The 19,912-nt window shown below is 35.2% G+C and overlaps 1 protein-coding gene across 1 annotated transcript; it reads right to left on the bottom strand.

The window, feature by feature from the left end:
- Positions 1 to 11,916: 11,916 nt before the first annotated feature.
- LOC121433609 (peptidyl-prolyl cis-trans isomerase A-like) lies at positions 11,917 to 12,534 on the bottom strand. Its single transcript, XM_041632095.1, has 2 exons — positions 12,303 to 12,534; positions 11,917 to 12,236 (listed from the first exon to the last, which is right to left on the bottom strand). The coding sequence occupies exons 1-2, from the start codon at positions 12,532 to 12,534 to the stop codon at positions 11,917 to 11,919; spliced, it is 552 nt and encodes a 183-aa protein (XP_041488029.1).
- Positions 12,535 to 19,912: the final 7,378 nt, after the last annotated feature.

The following is a 19,912-nucleotide window of genomic DNA, read 5'->3' as shown; positions in this document are numbered from 1 at the left end:
TCGCTTAAAACGTTCTAAATAATAAAAGAATTACTGGAGGTATTTTCATTTCTATCCTCAAATTCTACTACAGAACTACTGTTTGTTTGTTTGTTTGCTTTTTTTTTTCCTGAGACAGGGTTTCTCTGTAGCTTTGTAGCCTGTCCTGAATCTAGCTCTTGTAGACCAGGCTGGCCTCGAACTCACAGAGATCCGCCTGCCTCTGCAATCTGAGTGCTGAGATTAAAAGTGTGATCTACCACCTCCCTGAAGAGCTACAGTTAAAACAAAATAGTCATCATTAGAGAAGCATCCTTTTGTAATAGATGGGCAAAATTAAGAGACCCAATGACAGACGTTATGCAGAGAAATAAAGATAGAAAACTTGGAGCACTCAACTCTAAATGGGATGTCTCCATCAATCCTTCTCCTCAGAGCACAGTGAACTCTGTGGAAGAGGAGGTAGAAAAAGTGTAGGAGCCAGAGGTGATTGTTCACACCTGAAGAACAGGGCTCTCTAAATTAATGGAGTATAGGACATTTGAATCCACAGAGTCTTAAGAAGCAATCATGAGGCCCTCATGGGTCTTTGCCATGTCCTCTGAATATACTATGATCATTTTAGAATTTTTGTGGTATGGGATTCCTAAATGTGTAAATGTGTGGGCTTCTGATACTTATGCCTCCTTTTGGCCCTGTTTCCATTTGAAGGATTGCCTAGTCCAACTTCCATATGATGGATTTTAGTTTATCATATTATATTTCATATTGTTATGTTAAAAAAAATCAGCATGATATTTACTCAAAAGCAGATATATTGATATATGAAATGCAGTAAGACACAGACATAAACCCATGCATCTATGAACACCTGAATTTTAAAAACGACTAAAAAAACTTACACATTGGGAAAGGACAGCATCTTCAAGAAGTTGTGTTCATTAAATTGAATGTCTGTGTATATAATGATGCAGATAAATTCATACTTATAATTATGAACAAAGCTCAATTTCAAATATATCAAAAACTTCAGTATCAGACCAGATGCACAGAATCTGACAGAAATGGGAATGGGAAACTACCCTGAACTCAGTACCACAGGAAAGGATTTTCTGAAGAAATCGCGATTACCACAGTCACTTACATCATCAATTAATAAATGGAATCTCATAAAAGTGAAAATAGCATAGCAAAGAACACCATCATTCAGAGGAGCAACAGTTAAAAGAATTTTTTTTTTCAATTACACAACTTATATAGGGTTAACATCAAAAATAACATTAAGATCTCAAGGTTCTGGCTATTACAAATAATGCTGCTATGAACATAGTTGAACAAATGCTTTTGTCATATGATAGGGCATCTCTTGGGTATATTCCCAAGAGTGGTATTGCTGGGTCCAGGGGTAGGTTGATCCCGAATTTCCTGAGAAACCGAAACACAGATTTCCAAAGTGGTTGCACAAGATTGCATTCCCACCAGCAATGGATGAGGGTACCCCTTCCTCCACAGCCTCACCAGCAAAGGCTATCATTGGTGTTTTTGATTCTAGCCATTCTGACAGGTGTAAGATGATATCTCAAAGTTGTTTTGATTTGCATTTCCCTGATTGCTAAGGAGTTTGAGCATGACTTTAAGTGTCTTTTGGCCATTTGAACTTCTTCTGTTGAGAATTCTCTGTTCAGTTCAGTGCCCCATTTTTTAATTGGGTTAATTAGCATTTTAAAGTCTAGTTTCCTGAGTTCTCTATCTATTTTGGAGATCAGACCTTTGTCTGTTGCGGGGTTGGTGAAGATCTTCTCCCAGTCAGTAGGCTGCCTTTTTGTCTTGGTGACAGTGTCCTTTGCATTATTTCTAATAGCCAGAACCTGGAAACAACCTAGATGTCCTTCAGTGGAAGAATGGATAAAGAAAGTGTGGAATATATACACATTAGAGTACTACGCTGCGGTAAAAAATAATGACTTCTCGAATTTTGCATGCAAATGGATGGAAATAGAAAACACTATCCTGAGTGAGGTAACCCAGACCCATAAAGATGAACATGGGATGTACTCACTCATAATTGGTTTCTAGCCATAAATAAGAGTCATGGAGTCTACAATTGGTGAACCTAAAGAAGCTAAATAAGAAGGTGAACCCAAGAAAAAACATATAGTTATCCTCTTGGCTATGGGAAGTAGACAAAATTGCCGGAGAGAAAATTGGGATCTTGGGGGTGGGGTGGGATGGGGGTAAGGGGAGATGGGGAGAGAAAAGTGAGAAGGGGAGGATGGGGAGAAGTTGGGGAAACAGGATGAGTGGGATAAAGGAAGGTTAGATAGGGGAGCACGTAGCACAATTCTTAGTTAAGGGAGCCGCCTTAGGGTTGGCAAGAGACTTGAACCTAGAGTGGCTCCCAGATGCCCAAGCCGAGGTCCCCAGTTAGTTCCTTGGGCAGCTGAGGATAGGGAACCTGAAATGACCCTATCCTAGAGCAATACTGATGAATATCTTGCATATCATCATAGAACCTTCATCTGGTGATGGATGGAGATAGAGACAGAGACCCACACGGGAGCACTGGACTGAGCTCCCAAGGTCCCAATGAGGAGCAGAAGGAGGGAGAACATGAGCAAGGAAGTCAGGACCACGAGGGGTGCACCCACCCACTGTGGCAGTGGGGCTGATCTATTGGGAGCTCACCAAGGCCAGCTGGACTATGACTGAGAAAGCATGGGATAAAACCGGACTCTCTGAACATGGCAAACAATTAGGGCTGACGAGAAGCCAAGGACAATGGCACGGGGTTTTGATCCTACTTCACATTCTGGCTTTGTGGGAGCCTAGCCAGTTTGGATGCTCACCTTCCTAGACATGGGAGGAGGGGGGAGGACCTTGGACTTTCCACAGGGCAGAAAACCCTGACTGCTCTTTGGACTGGAGAGCGAGGAGGAGAGGAGTGGGGGGAGGGGGAGAAGGGTGGGAGGAGGGTGAGGGAAATGGGAGGCTGGCATGGATCTAGAGTACAGGGAACACTAATACTTTGCTAGTGGGACTGAAAGCTTGTACTGTTGCTATGGAAATCAGTGTAGAAGTTCTTCAAAAAAAAGGGGGAATTGATCTCAATAAAAAAAAAAGATCTCAAAAAACTGAATATCAAGAAAACAAATAACACAGTTAAAAATGGTGTTACAGATACAACCAAGAATTCTCAGAAGAGGAAACTCCAATAACTGAGAAACAGGTACAGAAATATTCAACATCCTTAGTCATGGGGAAATGCAAATTAAAGTTACTTTGAGATTTTTATCTTACTCTATTCTTCATCTTACACATAAATCAATAAAACAATGAGAGTTCATACTGGCATGGATCTAGAGTACAGGGAACACTAATACTTTGCTAGTGGGACTGAAAGCTTGTACTGTTGCTATGGAAATCAGTGTAGAAGTTCTTCAAAAAAAGGGGGGGGAATTGATCTACCTCAAGATCCAGTTATATCTTTTCTGGGCATATGCTCAAATGACCGTTCACCAAATCACAGAGACATTGGTTCATCTCTTTCATTGCTGTGTTGTTCATAATAATCAGAAAATTAAGAAAAAAAAAACCTAGGTGTCTTAAAAGGATGGATAGAGAAAGAAAATAGTGATTTTTGCGATCTATTTATCCAATGGAATATTACTCAGACATTGGAAAAAACAAAATCATGAAGTCCATGGAGTAATGGATAAAGCTAATAAAATCATCCTGAGTGAGGTATGCCAGATGCAGGAACATAAATTTGATATGTATTTATGTATATTAGCTGTTAAATCAATCATACCCATGCTGCAATTTATGAAACAACAAAAGTTAGATATATATTAAATGACTACAGGGCACTGGTATATTTTAATAAGGAAGGGACATAGAGTACATATTTATTGATGGACAGAGATGGGGCAGGATAAGAATGGGAAGATTAAAAGGCAAGAGTGAGGCAAGAGGTGGACCAGAGAGGGTATTCAGAAATATATAGCTAAAATTAAACATCACTTGTTGGAAAGTATGAAAATCAAATTCATCAGAAGCATTCTAAAATAAGAAGATAATCTAAACTATTTCACCAAATAATGGGGACACAGAGAAACAAATATATATCATATCACCAAATAAAGTTTCCAGTCCCAGGAAAGGACTACTTCTAACATAGTTGTTGGCTAAAGGGGTCCTGTGCAAATTCTCAAAAAAATCAAGGCTGTTTCTATGAAAGTGGCTTGCTTTCTACAAACTTACAACACTGAAGCACAGCTGAGACAACACCTGTACAACTCATAGAACTCACAACAGCTGAGTTGGTGTCTATAAAGAGCCTTTACAACTGAGGGTTCATGTCTTGGTACAGGAATGTGCTCAGCACAGTACCAAAAGAAATGTAAACACCAAGCCATCTGTAATATTCAATATGCAATGTCCTATTACAAAAAAAAGCTAGTGTAATGGTGGCACAAAGTTTTGGAAGTAACTAACCAATAACTTATGTGACCTCAGGCCTACTCCCTGAGATGGAACCCATACCAAGCAGTTTGGGTGACTGAGAACCTGATAAACTAGATAGCTCATTGAACTAGGATTAAAAACTAAACAATACTATTCCACTAAAAAAAATGTAGAAATAATCATAATCATTTCCTCCGATGCTGTTAGATCAGTGCTTAGCAAGCCAACATGAGAGAAGCCTCCTCCTGCTTCAAATACAGTGACTCTTCACTAACCAAAAAGAAGTATGACAGAGACCTTGGAATAGTCATCCCTAAAAAAGATATTGTCATCAAACACCTTCCTTCAGAGTTAGGGTCACTATGAGGAAGTGGTAGAAAATATTAAGAGCCAGAAAGAATAGAGGACACTAAAGAAAAAAAGATTCTCTAAATCAACAGGAGAGAAGCACACATGAACTCAAAGAGACTGAGGAAGCATGTGTAGGACTTGCTTGGGTCTGCACCACATGGGGTAAATAGAGCTAAAAGGAAAAGTGGACACATGTCCCTAGCCCTAACCCAGAATATGCCTCCAACTGAAAAATCACTTGAACTCATACACACACACACACACACACACAGAGAGAGAGAGAGAGAGAGAGAGAGAGAGAGAGAGAATAAATTATAGACATTTTTGAAATGACCAAATAAAATCACAAAACTTAAATGAAGAAGAAATTATAATTAATGCTTGTCTTTTGCTAGAGATAAGAATGAAAGCAATGACATAAAATGAAATTTGATTAGGTCATATCAAGTAGTATATACAATGGTGAAGTTGAGATTTTAACTATAGATGGTAATAGTGACAGAATGAATTAATACTCAATTAATAAATCTATATTTAAAATTCCAAGCCTATTAAAATTTGATTATTATTTCAAAATATTTTCTTAAAATATATTTTCTTGGAACATAGACCTCTATGCAAAAAAAATGACAAACTTATTTTTAAAAAAAAAAATAATGCATACACAACCCATGAGGGTTTTAAACTTTTGTTCTTCTTTATTAATTGTAGAAAGTATTATCCAATTTCTTGGAAATAAAGTGAATATATCACTTTATAAAATCAAAGGCAATAACTAAAAGACACTTGGGTTCAATTTTTAACAAATATTGAATTGCAGTATTTTTGTTAATTTATAGTGAAACTTCTGTAAGAAAAATTAATCCATGGAAGAGGGTTTTGAGTCTACCTGAAGGTCAAATACAGAAGGCTGAGAAAAACCAAAAATATTGATTTGAAGAAGAAGAATAAATAACAAATTGATTAAGAGGCCTTTACGAAAGAGCTGGAGCAAATGTTTGGGCTTTGGTTCAGTCTTTGATAATTTGTTTTGCCATCCAGCCTGGGATCAACACTTTCTTCTGAGACCTGGAGCCTGAATATTTGTTAGCTGCCCAATTTGTTCTGAAAATGTTAGCTCTCAGGGGAAAAACTAGCCTTTCAGACCCATCTCTCTCACATTACTGTCTGGTTGTCACCGTGTGTATATTCTTAGAGTTGACAGACGATGATGTGATGTCCCCTAATTAGGATAGAAGGGATGTCAGAGGCTGAACTCTCTCTCCTCTCTCAGACTTGCACAGCACTTGGTCAGTAAAACATTGCAGACCGAGGGAATATTTACAACTGTGATTATTATACAGAGCCCTAAAATCTTATTAAGAAAATCATGCTTAAGGAAATGTGAGAAGTAATTGTAAACTACCTTTGGTGACACTGGCTTGAAAAAAAACAGTACTTTTCTTCTTTCTTGTTGTGATGAAGCTACTTCAATCTCCATGTTAATGTGCTTTACACTTTGAAGCTCTCCCTGTGCTGCAATGACACCTACATCTGGAAAACTCACAGAAATGTATGCTCAGTGCTCTCAGCGTCACAGTGACACCTCCTCTACATGCACTTTGCTTTTTAGAAAAATATGAAAAGAAAAACTAATTAAGTCCTAACTTAAGAATTTAAAGATAATCATAGTCCTCAAATCCACAATGATTTGCGAACAAATAATATATAACACCATCATTAGTAAACTATATTTTAAAAGTTTCTGTCCTTAGTAATATATATATCCTGTAACTTTAAATTACTTAATTATGTGAATATTCATAACATTTTTGATTTGCCAATTAAATTATGGCCTAAGGATTTAAATAACATTTCAATGGAAAGATGCACAAATGACTAAGAGGTGTATGGAAAAATAATTAACACCATGAATAATAATGAACAGGCTGGTCAGAACTGTGAACAGGTATCACATCACACCTGTTAGAAATGAAAAGTACCAAAATTATAAAAGGCAGCTAGTACTGGAAAGCATGTACAAAAAATCTGAATGCTTTAGCATTATTGGTGGAACTTTAAAAAGGTATAAGCTTTTAATATACAATATATAAGTTTCACAAATTATAAATACGGTTTTCACATAATCCATTAATGACACTTCTTGCTATTAAGTCAATTAATTGAGTCTAAATTCGACTGTAGTTGCAGTAATATTCACAGTACACAAATTAACCAGGAACTTAAATACATATCTATAAACTAAGAAAAAAGAAAATGAAGTATTTATATGGAAGTAGAAACCATTCAGCCTTGAAGAATCTGGATTATATGATTGAATGGATTAACCTTGATGAAGTGGATAAAAGCCATTTCCTGAAAGACAAGAATGAATGTTCTCCTATGCACATGGAATATATGAGTACTCATGAGTTAAAGTTAGGGACGGTAGCGTTAATGAGGACAATGGATGGACAATCTTGAATAACTAAAGAGTTGATAGAGAGTTTCATTTTCAGTTTATTTTGATATTATATGTAACTACATTTCCCCCTTTTATTCTACTCCATAATAACCCTTCCATATTGCCCCCTTGCTTTATTTTACATTTTAATTTTAAAATCATGGCTTCTTTTTACACTGTTATATTCACATATATTCCTAACACATATATTCCTACATATAACTGTCTCAGTTTATGTAGCATTGCATGCATTATGTTGTCAGTGCTGTTCACTTCATATTGGATACCCAACCAGTGTGCTCTTCTTTGGGGAAGACAATTTCTCCCACTCTCACTAATTCCTAGCTACCTGTTTCCTATGTGAATGAGACTTTGTGGGCTTTCTCCCCAACACACTTTTGCATATTGATGTCTTTGCTTAGCTCAAGCTTAGGGACTAAATTTTGTGAGACTTTATAAGTGCAGTTTCTTGCATTAATCAGAGAAAACTCTCTGATCTACTGGGTCTTACAATATTCAAGCCCCCCTTCTCAGCATTTCTTGAGCCATAGGTAGAGGAATTGTTTTCTGGGTGGATGATCGGTCTTAAGCCCTCTACATTTTGATTACATATAGTTGTCTGTAATGATCTCTGTCTGCTATGTAGAGCTTTCCTAATGAGGTGTGAGGACTATACTTATCTGTAGCTAAAAGAACAAATAATAATAGTGTAGTTAGGGATTAAACTGGGTATGTCGAGTGACATATATCCTCTTTTAATTAAACATAGTAAAGTTCAAGAGATTTATCATACAAGATTGTACATATTATCAAGGATAAATATTTTTTAATTTTGCTGAGAGGGAAGATTCATTGTAAAATAGTCTCCAATAATAAAATATAAATAATAGAAATATGTAAAAATATTTAATAAAAACATGTGAAACCTTTCTACTTATTCCTGATATTAATAATAGAAGATTTTATACTGAATTATTTTTCATTGTATAAAATCACTAACAGGCATAATTTCATAAAAACAAACAAGAAAAATTCAAACTCTAAACTGCCACTGTAAATTTTCCTTAAATAATCAAGTTATTTTATGAAAATGTATGATTTTATAAAACTATTAGGAGAACATTTGATATTTACAGTGCAGGTGTAATCATACAAGTCTCTGTATTTTCAAACATTAAGGGATATATATGTCATAGAAATGATAGAAAGATAGATAGATAGATAGATAGATAGATGATAGAGAGAGATAGATGATAGATGATAGATAGATGATAGAGAGATAGATAGATAGATAGATAGATAGATAGATGATAGATAGATAGATAGATGATAGATAGATAGATAGATAGAGAGATAGATGATAGATAGATAGATAGATGATAGATAGATAGATAGACAGACAGACAGATAGACAGATAGATGATAGAGAGAGAGATAGATAGATGATAGATAGATAGATGATAGATAGATAGATAGATAGATAGATAGATAGATAGATAGATAGATAGATGATAGATAGGTAGACAGACAGACAAATAGACATAGATAAGTCCTTGTATAAAATTACTGAAACCTTAAATGAATTTTCTGAATACGAAATGATTTCTCAAATGTGGTTTTATTGTCACTACCTTTGGAACACCTAAATCAATATGAGTATTAAAATTATTTGTTCCTCTTTTAAAAAATATCAAAACATAGACTCATTCTTACTCTTTCATGCATTTTCATCATAATCATTACACCACAATAAACTTTTTTTAATTATATTACTTAATAAATTAAGAGGATACTTCTGCAACACTCTAAAGAATGATTTGTTAAATAGTTGCTCATAATATATTGTGAAGATTTCCAGTAGTCTATTATTTTCTATGAAGAAAATGTGAGTTTTTTAAATTTAATTTTAGTCAATAGAGAAACCCTGAATCATGGGTTAGAATGTCTCTATAACTCAGAAGATTTTGCAACTGTAAACGCAAATAACTTATCATTTCTATAAGATTGGAAATGAAGTATTACAGCATGACTTTGGTTAAACTTTTTTGCTGAATTATGCATTATTTTCAATATGGTTCTGAAGAAAACATTACACCTTAGGGCAAAAGAATCCTGTTGCCTAGTTATCTTGCAGAATTGGGGCAAAAGTTAATTAAACAAAAGTCATGGTATAATATTTTCACTACTTACATTCTTCATATGCTATTTTGTTTTTAATTAACTTTCAGAACCCTAAAGCAAAAATATAAAGTATTTTTTCTCTCAAAAATGTTATTATTACTAAGCAATGTATATGGCCTTTGGTTCTTTTCATTTAATACATTCAAGCGAGTAATTCGAATCCATTTTAAAGTAGATTTGTTTAAATTGAAACATTTTTTCTTACGTTCAAACAGGAATGAAAAGTTCAGAATTGCACAAACAAATAAAATGTTGACTATTGCTTTTCAAGTTTAAGAAGTAAATAAACAAAATGTTGTCTGTTGCTTCTTACATTTGGGAAGCTACCTTTTCATTCCTCATTTTTACGCTTTAGGTCTAAGACCCTTTTAAGAGATAATGTTACCTTTGTCAAGGTAAGGGTTAACTTTCCCCATCCTCTACTATTGTGACATAACTGTTTTGGAAAAGTATTTGATTACTACTTTTTTTGCTTATTTGGTGTGGTATGGTATATGTGCACATATTTAATCATATGAGGGTGAACATGTGAAGGTCAAGAGACAAGTAGGATTCTGTCCTTCAAACGTGTGTCCCAATTTGTGGAATTCGGGTTTTCAGGATCAACAACAATTGCCTTTAACTGTGGAGCCTTTTCTAGATCATTATAGTGGTTTTGTTGAATATCCATAAATAATTATGAATATATATGTTTTATTTCATGTGTTATTTATATATGAATGCCAATAATATAGTACTAGAATCATGATGATTTATTCACACTTGAAAGAGCATAGTGTGTATCTTCAAATTTGTTTTTCTATTTAAGACACATTTTAATTTATTTTGCATAATTGAAATATTTCTAGTCAGCTATTAATAAATTTAAATAAAACGATACTTTTCTTTAGCATTGAGTATGATCTTACTCTGCAAAACTATTTAAATGATAACCCTTCCAATATTTCATTTAATAACATAATTACATATTTTAGGTATACTAAATATATTTTCCAATGAAGCTGAAAATAAAATAAAAAAACAGCCTTTTGTACTTAGTATGAACATGCAATAAGTTGCTGTGTTATAAGTATAGAATTTGAAACAAATGATGACTCCAAGGTCTCTTGTAGTTTAATCTGTGGAAAGGATGAAAAATTGGTACTGTATTTAGAAACAGAAAATTTAACAGAAATATCTACTTTTAAAACAATCAAAGAAATACAAATATGAAATATTCAATGAACAATAGGAGATATCATACCATTAAAAGAAGAGTCATGCAAATTAGAAAAGTTTAAACTCACAAAGTCATAATATAGAACAAGAAAGATGAATATGTCAAAACTTTTATAAGGCACAAGCACATTCGATAGGTATGGGGCTCATATAAAAGAGATAAGAGTAACCAGAATATAGTATATACAACTTTGAAATTGTCAAAGTATAGGTTTAATTAGCAAAGACCATGTAGCTTTCTCTAAAGAAACTGAAAACAGAAACAACAATGTTTTCTCAGTGTTGCATGATAAAGGTTGATATTGACTATTTTGTACAGCTGATGGGAATCATACCACACACTTTCATGTGCATGACTTCTCTGCCTATGAGTTTTATAAATGTCCCAATCTACAGTTGAGTTTATGGTTTAGTCAGAGGGGTTCCCTTTAACATTTAAAGTTCCATGTTCCATCCATACTAATTATAAACATATCTTGTCTAAGAGAAAGCATTGATATTTATTTTCCATGACTAGAATTATGCTACTAGAATTACATAAAACATTATATATGAATAAGCAAACTTACTTTGCTAATTTGATATTGCTCACCATTTTTGATCAGTTATGAACACATAGAAAACATCAGTCAATGGCACTCTAAATTTATAAATGCTTCCAATATGACGTGTTATCTACAATCTTCATTGTCTAGTTTTGATTTTAAACAGAGATTTTATAAAGAAATGTTTTCAGCATGGCTGCAGTGATACTCTACAATTGAATGTTTAGTTTCTACTTTCATAATTTAAAAGTAAATGTAGTGAAACCTAAATTAGATATTCAAGCACATTATTACTTTATGTAAAAAAGACCACTTGGTAGAGGAAAATATCTGTGGTTTGAAGGAAGAGTTTCATTCTGAAGTAGATTTCCGACTGACTAGGAACAAGGGACACTTTCTGTACAGTCAAGTCATTCCATTCCACTGCCTTGATGTAACTTGCAATACAGTCCAAAGCTCAGAGCCCTGTACTTAATGGCACACAGTGATGAGTTGATAGCTCAAGTACTGAGCCTTAGAGTCACTCTCTTTTTTTTCTTACTTATATTTTATTCATAATCATAATCTTAACTCTGAAATCCAGCTAGACTTGAAGGGAAATGAGGAAAATATGGAACCCAAAGAACTTCAGTGAGAGCAGAGATTACAGGGTACTGCGAGCAGATGGGGCTGGGGTGCTCTCCTGAGCTACAGAAGGAACGGTCTGGTGGCTAAGAAGCCCGCAAGTCAAAAGAATTAGAGTTGTCCACAGTCGGAACTGGTGATCGTCTTGCTGGTCTTGCCATTCCTGGACCCAAAACGCTCCATGGCTTCCACAATGTTCATGCCTTCTTTCACCTTCCCAAAGACCACATGTTTGCCATCCAGCCACTCAGTCTTGGTGGTGCAGATAAAAAACTGGGAACCGTTTGTGTTTGGTCCAGAATTTGCCATGGACAAGATGCCAGGACCTGTTTGCTTCAGGATGAAGTTCTCATCCTCAATTTTTTCTCCGTAGATGGATCTGACGCCAGTGCCATTATGGCGTGTGACGTCACTACCCTGGCACATGAATCCTGGAATAATCCCGTGAAAGGGAGAACCCTTACATCCAAATCCTTTCTCTCCAGTGCTCAGAGCACGAAAGTTTTCTGCTGTCTTTGGAACTTTGTCTGCAAACAGCTCGAAGGAGACGCGGCCCAAGGGCTCGCCATCGGCCGCGGTGTTGAAGATGGTTGGGTTGACCATGGCTGCAGCAAGTGGTGAGGGGACAGCGGCATCTGCAAAGCGGCAAGAGTCACTCTCTTTGTTGAAGTTCTGGAAACTGGACTGGGACTTCATCATCAAACATGGTAACAAATTGTGCTTGTCCATCATGTATGTTGTATGCATTCTCTTGAAGAAGGAATATTTGTGATTCTTTGCAAGAGCTTTAATTAAAAAACTATACTATGTCTACCTTCATTAATTTGTCATAAAGAGTAATTTATTGTCCCTTTCCATTTCTATCGCTATATAAACCTCAATTTTAAAGATACTTTCATATTAAAGAGGTACACATTTTCAATTTTATATATTTAATTATCATACTAATCTAGTCTCAAAATTCACAATATTAGAATAAATTTACTTCAACATTTCTGCATATGGTATGAGAAATCTACTAATAATAGTGCAACAAGATATTCATAAATGTAAATCTTTGACTGCAAGTGAAGGTAATCACCTCGATAGAATTCCTCAATCCCTAATTTTGATTGCTCTGGAAAATATAGAAGGAATTGGTTCCTAGCTCTTTCTCCATTTCTGTAGATGACTTGAATATTGAATCATAGTTTATAGACAGTCACATTCTACTTTATTTGCATCATAATGTGATTAGAAATCTGATATTATTTTAAAGGTCATAAGTGACAGGTTATTTGTAACATTCTCATGATGTGTGAGGAGAAATATTAATTTTTTTCATCTGCTCACAGGGAAGAACTTTGTCTTTGGAAAGCACTTCTTGGAAGAACTGTGTCTATAGAGAATTGGGATTCTGCTTTGGTTGGGTTTGATTCAGTTGTTGTAATAATTTGATAATAAATTTGTTTTACCTGGCCACAAGTGGCTTTAACTTTATCTCTTGTGTTTGGGCAAGATTTATTTATTAAAATACAAATATATCACTATAAATGCTTGCAAAGTTTTTATGGTACATTGAAAGAAATGCTATGTATGAAACTCCAGAGTATCAGTTGTGCATCATATGCTCAACCATAAACCTACTATCTATATTTTATGGTAGCTCCTTGACGAGTTTTATGGTCTAATAAATTGTCAAATTCATTAGATTGGGCCATGCCAAGGCAACGTACAGCACCTCTGAATGTGTCAAAGGGCATTTCTGCACAATATTAACTAAAGTAACTTTACTAATCCCCTTTGCAGTTATTAATCCCATGAAATAGATAATCAAAATTGACCATCACTGAAAAAACGCATCGTGAAAAATGATAGTGAAAAAGGCTAAGAAGAGATATATAACTGGTTTCTATGAAAAGGACATCAAAACTCATTTTTATTTTACTTCCCATAGGAAAAGAAAATTATAAGTATATTGTCAGGTAGAGAAAGAAACAATATTCCAAAAAAAATTTAAAGCAATTACAAATATTTGAAAACATAGTCCTCATAGAACTATATAGCAACTTGTAGAACTACATTTTTCCTTTCAACTCTATTATCCATTTCACAGTTCAAATGCCACACATACACTGAAGATGCTTTAATACGAGGATCTAAAAGATACTTTGAAAACAGAATCAAATCAGTCAAGAATGGCAAACAATGATGCAAAGAATATATAAATATAGAACAGTCAACAGATGTCAATAATTTGATAAGAAAAGGGGTTTTACTTTTTTTTTTACTTTTATTGATCATTGTTTGGGAAGTAAGTAAAATCATAGAACATAGAGCTTCATTGGAATTAAATGTTTTGTGATTCTTACTAACAGTCAAGCTTGCAAAACTCTGTACTGGGATAAATGCAGATTATAAAACTGGATTCAACTGCAAATATGAATTATGAAGCGACCAAGTTAACAAGTATTTTTTTTCTATTTGTTTTGTTTTTCAGGACAGGGTTTCTCTGTGTCTTTGGAGCCTGTCCTGGATCTAGCTCCTGTAGACCAGGCTGGCCTTGTGCTCACAGAGATCCGCCTTCCCTCTGCCTTCTGGGTGCTGGGATTAAAGGCATGTGCTACCACAGCCTGTGTACAAGTATCTTTATGAAAAATATTTTGCTCCCTTATAGTTATGTAATATAAGTTGTACCATCACATAAGACATGGTTTCCTCACATTTCAGGTCAAGAAAATGAATGGTCTGCATTTTGAATTTGCAAAGCGCTTATCTTCCCATTGCTTTTAGCCCTTCCTGTATCATTGCATAGCATAAATTTGTAATTCATTCACTTCCATTGGTGCTTTTCCACTCAGAAAAGACCCCTATTCTTTTGTAACAATAGATTTTTCTAAGAAATAAAACAGGAAAGAAAGACTAAATTTTAAGAATTTTTTTTTCATTTTACCTATGATGTATCAATGCATTGCAACTTCCACTTTAACAGAAAGTGAAATAATTTGATTTTTTTATTTATGGTTGATGAATATAAACTTAAATTTCTAAAATAGGTGTGTAGTGCATTAGGATTCAATCCCATACATTCTAATTTAGCATATGCTTTATTTAGTATATGACCATGTTTCTCTACTACATCTTTATGGCATTTTTCAAAAATCTCCCCTTTCAAACTTTAGAACAGTGCCTCTTTACCTCCTAGTGTTGGGACACATTAATACCTTTCCTTATATTGTGGTGACTCAGCAACAGAATTATTTTGGTGCTTCTTCATAACTGTTACTTTGCTGCCGTTTTAAATTTATTCTTTGGACTTTATCCAGGTATGTAAGTTATGGTTTGTCATCTAGGATAAGCTTTCAATCTCAAGTCATCAGAGGAGTGTTGGTTTTACCAGAAGTTTCCCTGTTTTATTTTCCTGTCCCTTTATTTCAGTTACCTTCTTGATTTGGAACTGTATCAAAAAAAATGAGTCTTACACTGAGGTAAATTTGTCTACAGATCATTCAGAATGAAACCCTGTTTGAAGATCCGGTGGGTACTGCGTAAGGAGAAGAAAAAATATGATGGCCAAACAACCTAGGAGGAAATTCACAGTTGTATGATTGGAGGCAAACTGACAAGGCGGAAACTAAAGCGTGGCAGAGACAGAGAGCTGGAAACCTCTCAAACTCTTGATGATTCAAGCAGAGAAATTAGAGACTAAATGATTTGAGGTCTGCTTCGGAGCTCAGGTTTGTTTAATTTGATGAGGCTGGAACATGGTCAAATATTCATGGTCAGAAGACACTTTTGTATAGAATATAATCATGGAGAAATAATCAAACGGAGTACACAATCTACTTGAAATTTCATACTGTGAAGCTGTTTGGGATTATATTTTATAAGAATATTTATACGATTTTGGAGAGAGAATGTGCCCTCTGCCAACTATTCTACAGTGATCTGTTACTGTATCCCGAGTCTGTATCTAGAACTATATGGCAATTGTTGTAAAGTAAATCATAGAGAGCACTATAAAGGGCTTTCTACTCTCATTGTAAGTATAAAAGAGTTAGATGTTTGGGAAAATACATTTACTTAAGGGAATCTATCTAACTATAAACCTATCTATTTTTCCCTTTGAGGACATTAAAGAAAAGCTTAGTAAAAAGGATTGTTGTGGAATATTATTTTAAGATGTGTTACATTTGTTTATGTTATGGAATAGTTGTTTAATGATGCAAAGATGTGCTGCATTCTTTTATGTTGCAGTTGTATAGCTCTGTGAAGTGATATAATTTTGATTGTCTATAACAAACACCTGATTCGTCTAATAAAGAGCTTAATGGCCAATAGCTAGGCAAGAGAAGGGACAGTCAGGGCTGGCAGGCAGAGAGAATAAACAGGAGGAGAAATCTGGGAGAAGAAGATAAGGGAGTAAAAAGAGAATGAGGGAGGTCACCAGAGGCCAGCTACCCAGCTTCAGAGCAAGCCACAGAATAAGATGTAAAGAAAGGTATGTAGAATAGATAAAGATAAGAGTCCAGAGGCAAAAGGTAGATGATATAATTTAAGAAAAGCTGGATAAGCCAGGCAGTGCTGGAGGATGTCTTTAATCCCAGCACTCAGGAGGCAGAGACAGGTATTTCTCTATGAGTTCAAGGCCAGCCTGGTTTATGAGAGCTAGTTCCAGGACAGATGACAAAGCTAAAGAGAAACCTGTCTTATAAAACAAAAATAAAACAAAAACCAAAACAAACAAAGAAACAAAAAACAAAAGGCTGGAAACAAGTCAAGCTAAGGCCAGACATTCCTAAGAAAAAATAAGCCTCTTTGAATTTATTTGGAAGCTGGATGGCAGGTGCCCAGAGAGAAGGTTAGCAAAGAGTAGGCAAAATATTGATCTTTGGACATTAACTTGATGTGCTGGCATGTATTTAAAAAGCTATCTCAAGTGAACAAGAATTTACATATTTTTCTACACGATTCCTGCTCTCACCAAACCTTTTGCACTCAAAGTGACAAGTTAAGAATAGCAGAAGGAAGTAAGTGCTAGAAATGTAGCTAAATGAATCATAAGTGGGTCCTTTTAAAAAATCAGTTCTAATGGTTACTTAACCTACACATGACTTCATTTATCCTACACAAAAATAAGGATAATATTTATTATTCATAAAACTTTTTAATATGTCACCTCATTAATCTTCTACTCCTCTCTGTGACCCAGAGCTATAAAAAAAACATAGATAAATTACAAAAACTTCAAGACTGGCACTCAATTTTAGATATAGAAGCTGATATACCCAATGGCTTGAAATATTGCTATATCAAGCTGTTAGAGGAGTTGCGATCTTTCACAAGCTAGAACTGAACATTCTGGAATGTTGCCACATTAAAGTTCCTAAAAATATAGCGATAGCATATAAGGACAGAATGAAGAAGTAAAATCTTTATGCGGTTGCCGCTGCACCGCAATATGGATTTTGAATGGCAGGAGTGTTAAGTGCATTTGCTTTAATGAAGAAGTTCGAAATGGCCTCGTAACAACCTTTCGTGGATAGTACTCCTTTCCAAAGGCCCTCACTCTGTCCTTGAGAGTCACATGATGCATGTGACAAAGAATTTTTCAGAGTTAAGAGAGGAGTAGATGAAGGAAATTAATTAAAACTCCCTTGCAACATTTTCCCCTGAAGCTATTCAATAGGCTGAAGCGCTGTGGCAGAGTACTATTCTCTCAATAAATCTACTCATTAAATAACTCAATTGTGTTTAAACACATATCCTCATTTTTAATTAGACTATAATTTTTCTTCATGTATTTTTATGCTGAGTCCTGCAAGTCATTATTACCTCCATGATTTTTAATTACAAGTTAGCTTTTCCTAATAAGACTCTCACTAAGTAAACTTCTGAGCACATCTGTTGATCAGTTTGAAAACTGAATGTCATTAAGAAAACCCCATTGAAATATTTTAAGACAATGGTTTATCTGATCTTAGATATATATGTAAACGTATAATTTCCTAAATCTTAGATATACAAGTAACTTTATAATTGCCTAAAACTGAACCCATACTTATGAGTTGTGTATGATGAAATTAGTCAGAGTACATGTACACAGTTCATCTGAGCCCCCAAGGTCCCCAAGAGCAGAAGGAGGGAGAAGATGAGCAAGGAAGTCTGGACCGCAACACCCACTGAGACAGTGTGCCTGTTCTAATGGGAGCTCACTAAATCCAGCAGGACCGGGACTGAATGAGGATGCAATCAAACTGGACTCTGAATGTGGCTGAAAATGGGGGCAAACTGAGAAGCCATTGATAAAGGCGCTGGTACTTGTTTCTACTGCATGTACTGGCTTTTTGGGACCCTAGTCTATTTGGATGCAAAGCTTCCTAGGCCTGGATGTAAGGTAGAGGTTAGACTTCCCACAGGGCAGGGTTCCCTGCCCTCCCTTAAGGAGGGGGGGGAGGGTGAGTGGGGGAGCAGGAGGGGAATGGGAATGGGAGGGGGGAGGAAGTGTAAATTTTTGAATGGAAAAATAAAATAAAAAAAGAAAAGAAGAAAATAATAATAATTGTTGATATAACAACTTAGAAACCTTAAAGAAGTCAGGAGGTGGTGGCACACAACTTATTCCAGCACTCAGAAACAGGCAGCAGATCTCTAAGTTTAAGACTAGCCTGATCTACAAAGAGAGTTCCAGGACAGCCAGGGATACACAGGGAAACCCTATCTCAAAGAAAAAAGAAGGAAAGAAAAGAAAGAAACAAACAAACAAAGAAATCAAGCCTAGTGGTTGTAGTTATTGAACGGTTATGACTTCTTAGAATTTTTTTCTTTAAATTCTCAGAACTGCAATTTACTGTTTTGAATCAACATTATTTAATATTTAATGCTTTTTAATATCAAAGATATTTCGGTATGAAACTGGCACTGATACTCTTTTAATTCTAGACTTGGAAGTTCAGAGACCTGTGAATCTTTGTAGTCTGCTTGCCGTTCAACTTGGTATAACTGACAAACTCCATACAGTTAGAAGACCATGCCTCTCACAAATATGATCAGAAAAATTGTGAAGCATCTGAGGAAGAGGACAAACACATTCATAAATATGTGCAGCTAAAAACACAATTTCTATGAATTAATCATTTATAAGATATGATAATATCCAGAAGTAAAAAGTTGTAGTTCTTAAAAAATATACTATGTAACTATAACAATGTTATGTAAAAATAAAATTGTGCCCTATGACTATGACATGACTGTTGTACTGTGACTTCACAGAAGCTACTGTTAATGACCCAAGACCTCTGCAACATCAAGTCAGTTAAAATTTCCGACATGGATTGGGGAGGAGATCTGAGGTCCAACCCCTAACTAAGGAAAGATCTGAAGTTGACTTCTTGGGGAGGGAGAGTTACCTTCTTGAGGAATGTGGCAACTGCTAGATTTTATATTCCTCAGAAGATAACTGCAGTGCGTGGGCATGTGGATAGCACTATAGGACTCCGTAAGCTATCTCTAAATAAATAAACGAATGTGCGACTATGATGGCAGTTATTGAAAATGGAGTGGGAGTTTAGGGATATAATAAAGACAGACTGCATATGTTGTCAGTGCCCACAGATGTGAGGCCATTCACCTTGACTAAAGTTCAATGAATTTGGAACTTATTTTTGCTTTCTCAAAGTTGTTGACAACAGGTGTGGTTACAAACAAGAGATATTGACCCAGGGTGTGATTAATTAGTATTTTCAATATAGAGGTGGAGCTGTTCTTCCTCGACCAAAGATGGGAGAATTCAAGCCTATCATGTTAATGAAGTTTGTTGCTTCTCCCTTCCACTTTTGGAATGAAGTATATAGGCATGTGAAAAATAACCATGTACAAATGAAGTATTCACTGAATTTCTCTCCCAATGTTGTTCTGTGTTTCTGTCTTTAATATATCTCATATCTCTGTTCCTTTTGCTTAATAATTCTAATCCTTATGCCCCTACCCCGGAAAATGCAAATCCTGTCAAGATGGACCACAATAATATGTATATGAGATAGTCAAAGAATAACTCAAAAAATTTTGAGTGTGAATTGGGATGTGATGCTTTAAATATTTACAAAAAAAGTGTTAATATAAATAAATG

The sequence above is a fragment of the Microtus oregoni genome, unplaced genomic scaffold (assembly GCF_018167655.1).
Source record: "Microtus oregoni isolate MIOR12 unplaced genomic scaffold, Mior012 000040F_ref0000088, whole genome shotgun sequence".
NCBI lineage: Eukaryota > Metazoa > Chordata > Mammalia > Rodentia > Cricetidae > Microtus > Microtus oregoni.
The sequence above is the reverse complement of the archived record's forward strand: the minus strand, read 5'-3'. Positions and strand labels throughout refer to the sequence as shown.